Below are 15,195 nucleotides of genomic sequence, written 5' to 3'. Positions count from 1 at the left end.
TCAGCAGCTTTTATGACCCATACATGAGTTATTAATTGTTAAGAGATGTTCAGTAGTTCAACTCATGCCCCAAAGGCAAGTTGAAAAACACTCAGCTCCCGAACTGAGTTAGCGCCGCAGCTAAACGGTAAATAGCTAAACCAGACAGCTGCCTTTTTACAACGTACTTCAGCAACACAACTACCACAGTTTCATTTAGACACCAAGGAGGGCGCTTCTTTTATGAACCCTTACAGGCAGTCAGCAAACACACCTGCAACTCCATCACAATGAATATTGAGAGGCTCCACCTGGTGGTACAGCCAGGTACTTCAGCTTATCTACAGTGCATTTTTTGTCAATTTCTGTCTTCTGATATATTTGAAATGTATTTTTAATTAAATATCAGTAGCAATTAATCAAATGCAATTGATTATAAACACCGTAATCGTGACATTGAGCAACAGGAGCATAGAGTGATTTTCAGCTGGAAAAATGAAAGATGGACCAAAGGACAATCCACTCTCTTTTTTTAGACATTTTGAACTAAAAACAGTCTGTATCATTCACTTTCTTCTTTCAAGATTAGTCTGCTTCTCCTAATCCATGGTGACATCAGTCAGATGTCATACTTTGTCATGTGTCTCAGTCAAAGTCACTGCAAGAAGTTGGGATTTTCTAATCACCAAATCTGACACAGTGACTGTCGTGTCTAGCTTGAACATGGCTTCAGTGTTTTTTTTAATAACTTAATTGGTGGCAGAATCAGAGCCACTCCCTGTTGAACATGGATTCTTCACTTTGTACCAATATATTTGCCCAGTGAAGGTCTAACACTGAAATGTTGGCCAATAAATATATTTTTGCAAGTTACACAGTTTGTCGGAAGCTGTTTGAATCTGAAATATGTTTTTAAAGTCAGGGTTTAGTTTTATATTATTCACAGTGTAACAGATCTGAAACTTAACAGAATGTAAGAAACCATCAACAGAAGCCTTTGTGATTTGCTGTTTGTTTAAAATTTAGACTTGAAACTGATTCACTGTTCACCCCTAATAACCAATAATAAGAAACGCCTCGGCTGAGTCACACAATCAGATTTTGGATCAACTCTGAGGCTATGAAACTTAGCAGAGTTGAAAACGCGACTTTATTTTTGCATTGTGAGCTTTACTCTGCGTGTCCTTCCTGGAGTTATTCTCATCGACGGATGCTTTGTGGTTTCGTTGACGTCATTCTTTCACTTCCTCTCGATTTCTTTCTCTTTATCTCTCCCTCTCTGTAAACACTGAACATATAGATGATTTAACTTAAAATCAGACTTTTAAAACTGATGTGGCCTAAACAGACAACAACAGCAGTGTTAAACATACAATAAAAACTTCTTCTTCTATAGTTTTCACCTCACATCTTCTTTCTTTTGTCTTCTTCGCCCACTCTGTTCCTCCACCCACCTGCCTTCTCTCTCTCTCTCTTTCTTTCTTTCTTTCTCTCTACATCCTCGTCACTCAGCTCTTTCAAGGTTTCCCACCTGTGGCATCATATCGGCACCGTCGATGCGACCGAATGTACAGAAATCGACGCTGATCTCAAAAAGCTGGAGCTGAGGACGAGATAGAAGAGGAGGAGGAATAGGAACAAAGAGAAGAGGAAGAAGAGACAATCATGATTCACTCAAGTAAGTGGCTGTGCACACTGTTGCGTCCACAGATGGAGCACTTCGTTATGTTTCTGTAGGAGAAGAACGGCATCCAAAAAATCTCCAGAACCAAAACTTTGCGCAGAACATCATCGAGAATAAAGTGCAAAGAATCAGTGTATGAAGTGAGAAAAACAGACGAACATGACAGCCAGTATTCCCTTCGCTTCTTTCTCAACGTAACTTCAGAAGTATAAACATCTCCTCATTGCTTTTGCTTTTTCTTCAACCTTCTCTAGCTAAAATCCTCCGAAGTAAGATAAATTACATCCATGACAGATTCAGAAGCGATGATTTTGCTTTTCATTTATGTAGGACCACAAACACTCGGCTGTGGCCGTTTCTTCACCCCTGTAGCAGCGTAAGTGCTGCTACAGCGCAGATTCAAGAAAGGCAGAGACACCTGTGTGCAAAGTAACACCTCCAATCTGTTGATTTCAGAAAAGCAGCTAATGTGAAGTTTCAGTTCTGTTTCTGTCGCTGGCACAACGGTTCAGCCACCCAGATGGAGGTTAAAGGGGCTTTTCAAATCCAAAAAAGTACAACAGCACTCATAGCGATACTGCTAATATAAAAGTGGTTGATGTTCACCATCTTAGTGGAGCTAGCATGCTAACAGCAGCTGAGGCTCAAGAAAATATTGCATTAGCTCCTCAGGTATTTGATCACAAACGAAAGAGTTTGACAAGTGATTTTGACCTGATCGTGGCGCTCAAGGAAATGCCCAACTGGCTCTTGATCAATAGAAACAATAGAAACAAGAAAATATGTATTCATTGGAAAGTTTCGTCGAAGAAATGCAATGACAATAAATATCCTTGAACCCTTGAATCCTTGAATTGATACGCATCAGACGCAAACTGCTACTAAAGTCAAAGAGCGCTTCTTCCCCGGCTAAAAACAGCCAGTCAAATCCCTTAATCGTAGAACCTCTTCACCCTCCATCATTCACCCACTGGTTTCCATACAGGTCTCCTGAGAAACACTAGTTCCACCTAAACTCCAGTTGCCTCCATCTATGCTGAATATGGCAGGATTGAACTGGAATCACCACATGTTCCGCCCCACTTCAATCTTGCTAACATTTGCCGCACCTGATTGGACGCCGCTTCACTCAGAGGTTCTCTGCTCCTGGATTTCAAACCAATTAACATGGCGGCTCATTTTGAAGCTTTTTTTATTTACAAAAACGGTTCAGCAAATTATTTTTTTAAACTTTTGATGCAATAAATAAGGTGCCAGTGGTTAATATGACAAAATGTGCAAAAAAAAACAAACAGATTCAATATTGTTGTACATGCAGTCCACTTCCTGTTTACATTCCCAAAAGCCCCCAGTTTTAAAATGTACTTGTATTTTATTGTCCATCATGAGGTGATTATTCAGTTAGTCTATAAATGAGCTGCAGAAATTCATAGCTTCTACCTTAAATAGTTTTAAAAAATGAGATATTAGTCCCGGCTTTAACCCTGTTAACTCCACATACAAGATCTGAAATGTGACATAAATATTGAGATGCTAAACTGTGAGATTTAAAAAAAAAAAAAAAACAAGATAAAGATTTAATAATGTAAGAAAAAAATACAATTTAGAGAGTAGATAAATTTAACTTCACTGAAATTTTCCATCAGCCGGCTACTCAAACTAGATCAGCTGGAAATTCACTGATATGCAGCTAATAAATAATAAAGCAGAATTTCTCCTGTGAATTATCAGAAAACAAAACACATCTGGGGAACCAATGATTGTTTATATGATTTCTATAATGTAATAGACATTAAACTGCTGCAGTTTTACTGTTCAAACTATGATACATCCCATAATATTGATCCTCAAAGGTGGTTAAAGAGTAAATTAACAAAAACTGATTGTCATACCTGCAGTGGATGTAAAACTGATTTGGCTGCGGTTTTTATAAGAACTCAAATGTATTTTTCAGCCCTGAAAGTTTCATGTTTGTGTCTGTTGTGCTGATGAAGTTGTGAGGCTTAAGATTGATGGGAAACAACATGATTTAAAAAGCACAAAATTTGTACCCACCTTTATGTATTTTAAGGGCCTAGAACTCTAAAAATATTCATAGTATGAATGCGAAACGTTTCTTGGCTTCAATAAATATCGTAAAGTTACTGTAGATAAAGAATCAGCTGATTCTGAGGAGATCTTGCAAATCTCTTTAGCTTCTGGTTCTCGTCAGAAAACCTGACACTGACTCAGAAACACAGCATCTTGCCTTTGGATTTATAAAAATGAAAGATTTCTCCCACCTAAAATAAAAAGACATATTGATTGGTTTGGGTCATTTATGGAATCAGACATTTGTGTAACTTTTACCATTGAAATACTTCAGGGTCCATCTGCGATTAGGCTGCTTTTGCACAAAATACAAAGAAGTAAATGAACAATGTTGCTGTTTTTACAAAGACAGCGACTCCTTGAATCCTGTAAGACCAAATATGTGCACGATGCAAGCGAACGAAAACGATGGGAAAGAGAAAAGTAGTTCATGAGGTAAAGAAAACAGAATAAATTAGACAATAGAATTATGAGTAAGCTGAACTGGAATTGGATTGAAAGGGTCATTAAAAAGTTTCGAGAGTCGGTTCAGGTGTAAACTGACTCTAAAATAGAAGTTTTTTTAAGCATTTAAGGGTTTTTTTTTTGGTCGAAAAAACACATGCCTGCATGAAAAACAATCCACATAAGAAGAAACAATAGTTGTGAGATAATACAAAGCATCGAAAGCTACACTCTAAAAACAGTTTAGAACAATGTTTGCAACTTAAATTAGATTTTATTCTGTACATTTAATTAAGCGGTGACAACAGTTTCCCTGAATTATTTTTCAAGTGTACACTTCAGGGTACTACATGTGTTATTCTATTTGTTTGCGCCAATTGACGTAAATCTGGATAAAATTTTGCTGTTTTCATCTTGTAGGAAAAACTCGTTGAAAATCAGAAGTCAGTGTCATTAAAACTTACTTAATTTTACCTAATTTGTGAAAAACGTGAAGTTGTCGTAGAGGCTGGCGAACAGAAACCTTCAAGAAAGTGTGCTAATGGGATGTCGGTTCACCACAAACCACCAGAAGAGTTCATGGCTCCTTATGGCTTTGACTCTGAACTTGTGCTGCAGGGATCACAGTCGCAAAGCATGCTGGGATATTTCTACTGATACCATCTCTGTGAGGGCTGCTTTTACTGCGATGCTCAGCTTTAAATCGCATGACAAATGTGTGTCTTTGTCAAACTCGCACAGGAAGCAACGTGTGTGCAAATGCTGAGAAAATGACCCACAAACCTGCCCACAGAAACACACACGCACACGGACACAAAGAGTGTGTTAATTCTGCCGAAAAGGAAACTAGACTTGCGGACGAAGTCCTCCTCCTCTAAACCACAGATGTGCAGAGGAGATGATGAGATATAGTTGGAGAGAAAAGAAGCAGGTTAAAATAACACCGAAGTGCACTAATTAACATGTTTATCATTATGCATGAGACCAAGCAGTTTCTGTCTGTTTTTAGCTTCTTTCACTGTGATATAAGTCCTGCACCTCTATTGAAAAAAGAACGACCATGACAAGAAGTAGAGAGAACTCAGAAATGTCTTCCGTGCCGTATGACACAGTTAAAAGGCCTCAAAAACAAAGAGCATAGAAACAAATAAAAGTTGAGTTTCATGCACAACATGAAGGTGTTTCCAGTGCTGTAAAAGAAATATCTTGATGAACGTCTTTACAAATCGCTGTACATGCTACAGGTTAGAGATGGGATTTCTGAGTCTTTGAAGGGAGACGGATCTTGAGGAGATGTTCCTTTCAAAGAGCCGTTCAAAAAAACTAGCTCGTCGTTATATTCATTTGTCTTTTGGGAGATCAACCAAGGGTAGTTTTTTATCAGAGAAATACAATATGGACCAGAATAATTCAAACTTACACAAGTTGTTTGTTGACGCAGACTTAAAGAGATGTGTTTTTTCTGACAAGTATTGCTTTGTGCTCTGCCTGATGTGTCGTCTCCAGAAAAGTGCATCCAAATGCTGCTGCCTTTCCTTTGACTCTGGCTCATTTATGTATTTTTTCCATCACTAATATCTCCTCCTCCCTGATAAAGCGGTAAATGTGGCTCTGCTCCAGTCTCCAGTCAATCGGACTCGGGCGGTGCTCACACTCATCCTTCTCTAAGTTCGCTCCACATGTATAGCCGTGTGAATTAAACATGCTGTGGACAACTCAAACTCAGAGGTGTCATTATTAGTCATTCATGTGAAGGCAGCTTGGACAGCTCAGACTCATGGGGCACACAGATAACACCTGAAGAAAGCGTGGGCAATTTGCACAAGCGAACGGCTCGCAGCTTCTCATTGTTCACTTCACAGAGCCGTTCAAACATCCTCTGTTTACTGTTTTTGAGCTATACTGCATTCAGTTTGTTAATCAGTAATGTTTTATTTTCCTCTCAGTCTCCCTTATTGTTTTGTATCACGTTTTTGTCGCTTTGTGTCTTGTTTTTTGCCGTTTTGTGTCACCTTTTTCTCTTTCTCTTGTCATTTTTTCTCTTTTGGATCATTATGTATGTCTTTTTTGTTCTTTTATGTCATAATTTGTGTCTCATGTCTTAACTATTTCGATCTTTACAGCCTCTGCAAACTTTTTCTCTCTGCTTTGCACATCAGCTGTAGAAAGATGTTTCACCATGCTGAATGAATCCTCCAAAAACGTTTCTGTTTACTGACTCTGAGCCATGCTGCATTTATTTTATTGTTCCACTATGTTTGAATTGTCTCCTCTCTGCTCTGTGGAAATGCAATCTGAAAACTCTTTGGATTTTTGTCTTGTGACTGTTGGTCACTGCTGAGTCTGTCGTAGTTTTTCACTTGTTCTGAGCAGCGCAGGAGTTGTTGTTCTTTGTAGAATGTGGTGCAAATGGTTTATATTTCTGGCTTAGCTCTAGTTTTAAATCCTGTCTATACTTCTAATATTGTGTTATTTATGTATGTTTTCCTGCAGAAAACTATCTAATTTGTACAAGCATTTGTAAATAAAAAACACTGAACATTTAGATTTGTTTGCAAAATAAATATTCAAATAAATTACATTTTTCTTCTTTTTAAAAAAAATTTCTGTCATTCTGACTGTGTCATATGACAAAGAAGACATTTCTGAGTTCTCTCTCCATCTTCATGGTTGTTCTGTTTCCATAGAGGTGCAGGACTTGAAGACTGAACCACAGTCAGGAAAAATATAATAGCAAATTAAAAAGAAATGAAAGTGTCCCCACAGTTTCCACCACAGTGCTGCTAGTTATTTCACATACTGTCGACTAGTTTAACTCTCCTCTGCAGCGCCCCTGGTGTCTGTGAGAACAAATAGTTGTTTCAGTGATTCTTACAAACTCGATTCTTTTCTTTTCCTCCAGATCACTCCATCCACTCAGTCTTCTGCTGCTGCTGCTGTGCTGTTCAAACCAGGTACAGTCTGTGGGTCCAACTTAAAAAAAAACACGTGTATGTTATTAAAGCAGCATTTATATTCTTTTAGAGATTCAAAAGAGGCAGTTATTATGTTATTACACTATTTATTATTCTACTATACTACTGTAATATATTATTCTATATAGTATTTCTAGTTGTTATTTTTTTACTTTTATTTTGTACTCTGCATCTATTTTAACATTAATTCTGCATTTAAAATCAGTTCAATAAAACCAGGTCATGCTCAGCGAAGTCAACACTTTGGATCTGGTCGACTTAGATTATAAATATATCCTCCACCATGTCCAGTATATATCTAATAAAAAGCAACTGGGTAGTAGTTACCAATATTAAAGGAAAATATCCTTATTAGACTCATTTTCTCATAGACTTTAATACAATCAGACCTCTGATGAGTCGCCCCCTGCTGGCCGTTACAAAGAATGCAGGTTAAGACTTCACTTCTCAGACCTGAAGGCTACTACCTGCTGAACTAAATTATTGATGGTTAGTTCTGGAAAGAAAAAAAAGAAGTCGTGCCTCGTGGAATACTGAAACTGGCAAACCAGTTTGGTAAAGTATATTAAAGGTTCTCATGGCACACAGACCAACAAATTGATTAACTGACTGATTGTTTTCAGGGCGATCAGCACCCGTGTGGAGCTGGAAGACAGCACCTCACTTTGTTTCCGAGGCCGAAGACATCCAGGACATGCCCACCGGGTAGGACAGAGTGTGTTTCAGTCTGTCCTTATTTATTTCTCTGAATATACCCTCTCCCTTTCCTGTCTCATTGTTCCTCAATGCAGAATCGATTTTCTCTGGAAACAGAACAACCGTGAAGAAGTTTTCTGAGTAGCATGACACATACATCATGAAAAATTAATTTCTTTGATTATTTATTTTATAGCTGTTAGCAAAACTAAGAAAAACATAGTGACACTTACTTTTTTCAACTTTTTATTTAAAATTTGCATCCATACTTTGTGAATTTTTGTCACATGACTGTTGGTCACAGTGGAATCAGTAAGACACTTTATTTCCTCTGAGTAGCGTAGAATGTTTTGTTTTTTACAGAATATGGTTCCTGCAAATGGTTGATTTGTGGCAATTTTTTGATGAGAAGGGTCGAATAAACTAATTTTGATGACATGATTGGTTCAAGGACATTCAACCCAATTCTTTCTGTTTTTACAGTTTCTGGCTCATAAATGGTGCATTTTTTGTTCTTTTTTATAAGATAAATTTCAGCAGATTTTGAGGTTGAGTTTTTGTGCGTCTCAGGTCGAGAGGTCGAGGAGGAAGCTGCCGCAGCCGCCTCCGGAGGGCGAAGACAGCGAAGGCGAAGGGCTGCTGAGCGTCGTCGCCATGTACGACTTCACCGCCAAGGAGGACACCGACCTCACGCTCAGACAGGTACACAAACAAACAAACAAACAAACAAGGACAGAGTTGTGTTGAGGCGTTGTGTTGATGTGGCCTGTTGTGTTTTCAGGGGGAGGAGTACATCATCCTCCACAAACAGGACCAGCTGTGGTGGCGAGCGCAGGACAAACACGGGTAGTTAAAACCAGGAATATCATTACAACTTCAATTGAGACATACACCCCCACTCTCTCTCATTCAAACAAATTAGAACTCGTCTCAAAACTTTTGACAGGGGGTGTATGTAGATGAAATTCAGTGTTTGTGGCTCCATTTTTATGCTCTCTCAGACACATTTCTTGTTATATAAAGGCTAATATAAAAATTCTTGAAGTATTATCTTCTATCTTGGAGTAGAAAAGCTTGCATGCTGACTTCTTATAATAATGACCAAAATAAGAGCATTGTTTAAGGAAACTGAATTTAACATTTAGGTTTATCTTTCTGTTCAACTGATTCCAACAATGTGGCAATAAAAAGCAAATTATTAGCAAACTATTTACTGCTCAGTAAAACTAATGTCTGCTGAAAATGTCCTGAAGTGTCAGTTTGTTGTTTTATCAGGCATAAAGGCTTCATCCCCAGCAACTATGTGACGGAGAAAAACAGAATCGAGGCAAACTCGTGAGTTTTCTTCAACTCGGTGACAATGGAATTATGAAATCTGATATTTGTTATGATCAAAGTGTTAATTTTGCTGTTCTATGTCCAGGTGGTACTGCAAGAACGTCACCAGGACAGAAGCAGAGCAGCTGCTGAGACAAGAGGTATTAACCCACAACGTCCACGTTTACGTGTGTTTATATGGGAAAGAAGCATCAGGTTCCTTCTGCTTGACCAGCTCTGACTTGTTTGAAACTTTTCCATCATAAATTAGGGAGATTTAAAAAGGTATCTGTAAAACTTTAGCGAAATATGTCAAGCACTTTCTGACTTTTGTGTTGTTTTCTAGGACAAAGAAGGTGGTTTTGTTGTGCGAGAGTCCAGCCAAAAGGGGGTTTATACCGTCTCAGTTTACACCAAAACATTAAGGTGATTCTCACTGAAAGAGATCATGATTTTTCTCATAAATGTCCCATTTCATGACGTTTCTACATCGGCTCTTTTGACACAAAAGCTGAAATGCTGATTGACTCAAAAGTAGAACCTCAAAAAACCAAGTTAGAGTCTGAAGTCTGACACAAAGCTGAAATAAAAATGCAAATAAATTGCACGAAAATGCGAGTATTTTATATTGAAGTGTGAACCTGTAACCTGAGTAACTTATCTGTTTGTTTTGGTGTTCAGTGCTAACGGAGACATCAGACATTACCAGATTAAAATAACTGACACCGGACAGTATTTCTTGGCTGAAAAACACATCTTCAGCTCCATCCCCGACGTTATACACTACCACGAACACAACGCAGCAGGTAAACAAACGCACAGATCCTCTGCACACACATCTACAGCGGTTCAGCATCTGATGCTTCATTTGTTGTTTGCAGGTTTGGTGACGAGGCTTCGATACGCAGTGGGACCGATGGGAAGGTGTGTCCCGGCCACAGCAGGATTCAGCTCAGGTAGAAAAACATTAAAATGCTCCACGGATCTCTGAAGGTTTAAAAGGGATGTTTTCTTTTACAATTACATGATTTATCAGATTGAGACAATGGATTTCCAGCTGTCTTTGAACTGCTTATCACTATTTGTCTCAAAATGATCAACATCTAAGAATAAAATTGTTACATTTTATTGAAATCGCTTTTTTTTTTACATTTCTCAATTACACAATTCACATAAATAAATACATTTCCTCCAGTAAAAAGCAAAAAAATTTCTGCATTTCTTTGCACGATAGTGAAGACATCGATAAATCAGCACCAAAAAAATCTGGAACTTTTCTGTTGAACTGCAGGCTGTGAACTTTTTTCTGTTTTAAATATTTTGTTCTCGCTAATACAACTTGTTTTAATACAAATACTTCAGTTCCAGTGTTTATTGACATTTTGTTTTAAAGTGTGGATAAAATCAGCTCAAAGTACAGTATAATTATTTTGCTGATATCTGCCATCATTTGAAAAAAAGATTTTATATATATATATTAGGAGCTGAAAGATGGTAAATGTGTATTTTCCCCTTGTGCATTTAATTAAAAAATATATTTTAAAAAACACACCAAAACTGTACCTTATTATTAAAGTCCAGTTGTTTTACAAATAGTGATTAATTCTCTTCACAATGTCTGAAAGTAAAATTTAAATTGAAATCATGAAGTATCACTGTTTTGCTGATTTTTTTTCCATTATTTTGTCTTTTATAGTTTTTGAATGTAACAGTATTCCAATGTATTTTTTCTTGTACTTTTGCTGCCTGGTTGTCACAGTTTTTATTTTTTATTTTTTACAATGCACATCATGGTGAAACGAACCATCTTTGAAAGATTCTGAGCTGAAACTTGAAACACACATCTTTGCCATTTTGATCACTTTGCTAAAAAGTGGCACGAGCCTTTAAGTAGAGTGGCCTTGAGCTGGAATAGACAGACCAAACTGATGCTTCTGTTTCTTCTCTGTTCGGTCTTCCTTCCTCCAGAGAAGTGGGAGATCAACCCCAGTGAGCTGACCTTCATGAAGGAGCTGGGCAGCGGTCAGTTCGGCCAGGTGAGGCTCGGAAAGTGGAGGGCTCAGCACAAAGTGGCCATCAAGGCCATCAGGGAGGGAGCCATGTACGAGGAGGACTTCATCGAAGAGGCCAAAGTCATGATGTAAGGATGGGAGAAGATGTGGAGATGATCAGGAACAGAGAGGAGAAGCAGCAGCTTGTTATAACTCTTTGTTTTTTTTCTCAGGAGGCTCTGCCACCCGAAGCTGGTGCAGCTGTACGGCGTCTGTCTGCAGCAGCGCCCCCTGCTGATCGTGGCCGAGTTCATGGAGAATGGCTGCCTGCTGAACTTCCTGCGGCAAAAGGGCGGAACTCTGAAAGAGGCGTGGCTTCTGTCCATGTGCCAGGATGTCTGTGAGGGGATGGAGTACCTGGAGGCTCATAGTTTCATCCACAGAGACCTGGTCAGTCACCACAAAAACATAAAAAACTAAGAAAATGGAAAAAAGGTCCAAATTATCAAGCTACGGTGGTACTACAGCCCGAAAGAGTTCCTTAGTTAGGCAGTGTAATGTACGATATATATATATATATATATATATATATATATATATATATATATATATATATATATATATATATATATATATATATATATGAAGTTATTATATGTTTTGTGAGCAGTAATGCACAGATTGACAGGTGTATCTATGCACTGAAAATGGACTTTTGACGTGTTACGTTACTTTTGATGAAAAAAACTGAGGCAAAAACTAAACTGCATTGACTCAGTCAGACTAGCTGTTAGCCGTAGCTAAAGCTAATTTATCCACTTCTTCCTGTTCTCTGCAATTCGAAACTTAAATGTTTGATACCCAAATACTATTTAATTTGAGCAAATTAATCTGAAATAAAAATAAATGGAAAAGTAGCACCAGGTAGTCTGACCTGAGAGCTAACTAGCCGAGGTTAATATTAGCCTCTACATGCTTTCACTTCTGGTATTCGTGTGGTTTGTACGGTACAAGATTTTTTTTTGAAGGACTCTGTACAATTGAGAGATGGCCTTCAATTGTACAGAGTCCTTCAAAAAAATCCTGGATCCAGACGGTGATCCGGATCATCTCCAAAATCTAATCAATTGTTACTTTGGCTCTTCCGAACATTCTGTAAAAATTTGGTGAAAATCCGTCCATAACTTTTTGAGTTATGCTGTTAACAGACAAACAGACAAACAAACTCCGATGATTACATAACCTCCTGGCTGAGGTAATTAGACGTAGTGACATTAAACACTAACATTTTCACTTACTTTCTCGTTCGTTTTCCAAGTTGTACTCCTGTTCTTGTTTCTTCTTCTACTTCGTCTACTTCTCACACCGGTGTATCGGCAAAAATAATCCCCAGTAATCCACTTTCGTTGTGGCTTTTATATTTGCAGCGTTTCTTTTTTATTTGCAGCGGCGTTTGTTTTTGTTTGCAGTGTTTCTTTTATTTGCAGCGGCGTTTCTTTTTATTTGCAGCGTTTCTTTTATTTGCAGCGATGGCGGGTCTCGGCCACCGTAGGTTTGAAGTAATTGAGCACCTCTAATTCAATGTTTCAAACTTATACAATTCAGTATAAGTACAGTACCTGAATAAATATATTCTAAATGTCCTCTTTGTCATGTAACGTTGCTGGAAAAATGCGTCAGTTTTATGTTTGCCTTCTGGATATTTTTCTACCCTGCAGGCAGCCAGGAACTGTCTGGTTAATGAGCACAATGTGGTGAAGGTCTGCGACTTTGGAATGACCAGGTATTCCAGATATTTTAAAATTTTGTTTGTGTTTTAGTGCTTTGGGAGATACGCTATGTGCTACATTAGAAGCCAGAGCCAGCAGCTCGTTAGCTTAGCTTAGCATAAAGACTAAAAACGAACTGGAAAAAGTTAGAGAACTTCACTCTGATGCTACGTAATTGACATGATACATATAATTTGTTTTGATAGAAGTATAAAATAGTCATTTGGACATCTTTTTCATTCTAAATCAGTTATCTCAAGAAATGTTCAGACATATTCCCTCCCATCAAACGGTGAATAAATGTAATAATCATCTATAATGTGTTAATTTGTGAGCTTAAAAGGTGCTTTTAAGTAGATTTTGTTCTCAGACAGCATGCTAGCTGTTTGCCAATGCTTCTGCTAAGTTAAGCTAACTGCCTGCTGGATAAAGCCTTGTATTTGATGTGGAGTTACCAGCATAGTATGCTAAATCATTAAAAACAACAAAAATGTGAAGTGAGGTTTCAAGCTGCATTCTTGTTTCCAGATATGTTCTAGACAACCAGTACACCAGTTCCAACGGCGCTAAGTTCCCAGTGAAATGGTCTCCTCCTGAAGTTCTCCACTACAGTAAATACAGCAGCAAGTCTGATGTCTGGTCTTTTGGTAAGTAATACTCTGCTTCCAGTGCTCCTGCAGTGCTTTTAATGCTCCCTGGAAGTCCTGTTATATTGGCATGCCAAACACTCTATGTGGTGAGCAGTGAACCTTCAACTTTAATTTCATTTTGGTAAAATAAGTAGAAGTTGCAGGGAGTAAAATCTAAGAAGTAGGGCAGATGGAGACCGACGAATGTGTTGTTTGTAATCAAACCGCTGTAACCAGAGTAGCCACATGTCATCACACCACAGGTCAGATGGTTTGTGGTGAATGTTCTTCATTAGACGCATCAGAACAGAACTCTACCTTAATAATATGGCCCTGTATAACTAATAAGTACAAGGGGAAAACTAAAAAGCTTGTATTCAACATGAAAACAGTAACTTTGTTTAAAATATTCAATGTCAAAATGCATCTTAAAAGACCATTTCCTATTTCAGTGACAGAAGTATTGCCCAAATATTGACTAGTTCATGGTGCCCATCCACATAAATGTTGAAAAATGAATTATTCATGTTTATAGGAATAGAAAAAAGTCCCTACAGGTGTTATCAATACTGGAATAAAATAATTCTGCATACTAAATGTGTTGCAATTTTACTATTTTCCACAAAGTTCAGCCAAAATGTCCCTAAAGTTTTGGCTCGAGACTTTTTTTTGCAGATGACTCACTCTTATCTTCACGGTTGCACCAAAGGATTTTTAGTCTTTTACAGAATATAATACACATTGTTAGTTTTTTTGTCAATTTTTTAAGGAATACATTTAGAATGAAGCATGTTTTGGTAAAATCTTAAACTTTTAAGCTTAGTTTTGGTGAAGTTTTCCAACAGGATGGTGCCTCATGGTTGATTACCTTCCTGTTTCATTTCAAACATGCCGGCAGGTTTTGGGGTTCAGACGGATAAATGTGTTTTAGTTACAAATAACAGCTGATATTTTTCCTGCTAAAATCAAATCTACAATCTACAATGTGGTCTACAGTTGGTATAAACAGTGTCTGTGTGCAGGTGTGGTGATGTGGGAGATCTACTCGGAGGGTCGGACTCCGTTTGAAAACCGATCCAACCTGGAGGTAGTCAACGACATCACCAGAGGGATCCGGCTGTACCGACCTCATCGAGCCTCGCAATCGCTGTACGCCATCATGTACCGCTGCTGGCATGAGGTACTAAACAGCGCACTCTTTTATTAAATCAGTCATTTTCATTTATTCGGAGCACTATGAACCACAAATATGGTGAACAAACAAACAAAAGAAAAAAGGAAAAGACTTCAGGATGTGGCTGAAAGCTCCACAAGCACAATTTAATCAAACTTAATATTTACTCTCCTGGTATACATTTGAACATGACACCTTTTGTTAACCATCTGAACCCTTCTTCTTCTTCTTCTTCTTCTTCTTCTTCTTCTTCTTCGGTGGTGGCGGTGGTGCAGAAGGCTCTGGGCCGGCCTCCTTTCTCTGAGCTCCTGGAGGAAATCAGAAAACTGGCAGAAAATTCAGATTGACACACACACATTAATATATTGCTGACCTTCAAACTGTTTTTTCATGTTGTCATGAATGTACACATGCTGTATTTTGCCACTGTAAATAAATATTTTTTC

At 38.1% G+C, this 15,195-nt stretch overlaps 1 protein-coding gene across 1 annotated transcript in view; it reads left to right on the top strand.

Moving 5' to 3' along the window:
• The window catches only part of txk (TXK tyrosine kinase), a 23,363-nt gene extending 8,168 nt beyond the window's left edge, over positions 1–15,195 (top strand). The window contains exons 2-17 of the mRNA XM_022191632.2: positions 1,492–1,657; positions 7,101–7,152; positions 7,797–7,878; positions 8,440–8,571; positions 8,651–8,715; positions 9,145–9,204; positions 9,293–9,347; positions 9,533–9,612; positions 9,868–9,992; positions 10,068–10,142; positions 11,155–11,326; positions 11,411–11,627; positions 12,896–12,960; positions 13,475–13,593; positions 14,598–14,755; positions 15,025–15,195. Coding sequence (XP_022047324.1) covers positions 1,645–1,657; positions 7,101–7,152; positions 7,797–7,878; positions 8,440–8,571; positions 8,651–8,715; positions 9,145–9,204; positions 9,293–9,347; positions 9,533–9,612; positions 9,868–9,992; positions 10,068–10,142; positions 11,155–11,326; positions 11,411–11,627; positions 12,896–12,960; positions 13,475–13,593; positions 14,598–14,755; positions 15,025–15,096 — 1,542 coding nt within the window. The 5' untranslated portion in view covers positions 1,492–1,644 and the 3' untranslated portion in view covers positions 15,097–15,195. The remainder of the gene's footprint in view (positions 1–1,491; positions 1,658–7,100; positions 7,153–7,796; positions 7,879–8,439; positions 8,572–8,650; positions 8,716–9,144; positions 9,205–9,292; positions 9,348–9,532; positions 9,613–9,867; positions 9,993–10,067; positions 10,143–11,154; positions 11,327–11,410; positions 11,628–12,895; positions 12,961–13,474; positions 13,594–14,597; positions 14,756–15,024) is intronic.

Source organism: Acanthochromis polyacanthus, chromosome 23, assembly GCF_021347895.1.
Source record: "Acanthochromis polyacanthus isolate Apoly-LR-REF ecotype Palm Island chromosome 23, KAUST_Apoly_ChrSc, whole genome shotgun sequence".
NCBI lineage: Eukaryota > Metazoa > Chordata > Actinopteri > Pomacentridae > Acanthochromis > Acanthochromis polyacanthus.
Note: the sequence above shows the minus strand (reverse complement) of the source record. Positions and strands in the feature narration are given on the sequence as shown.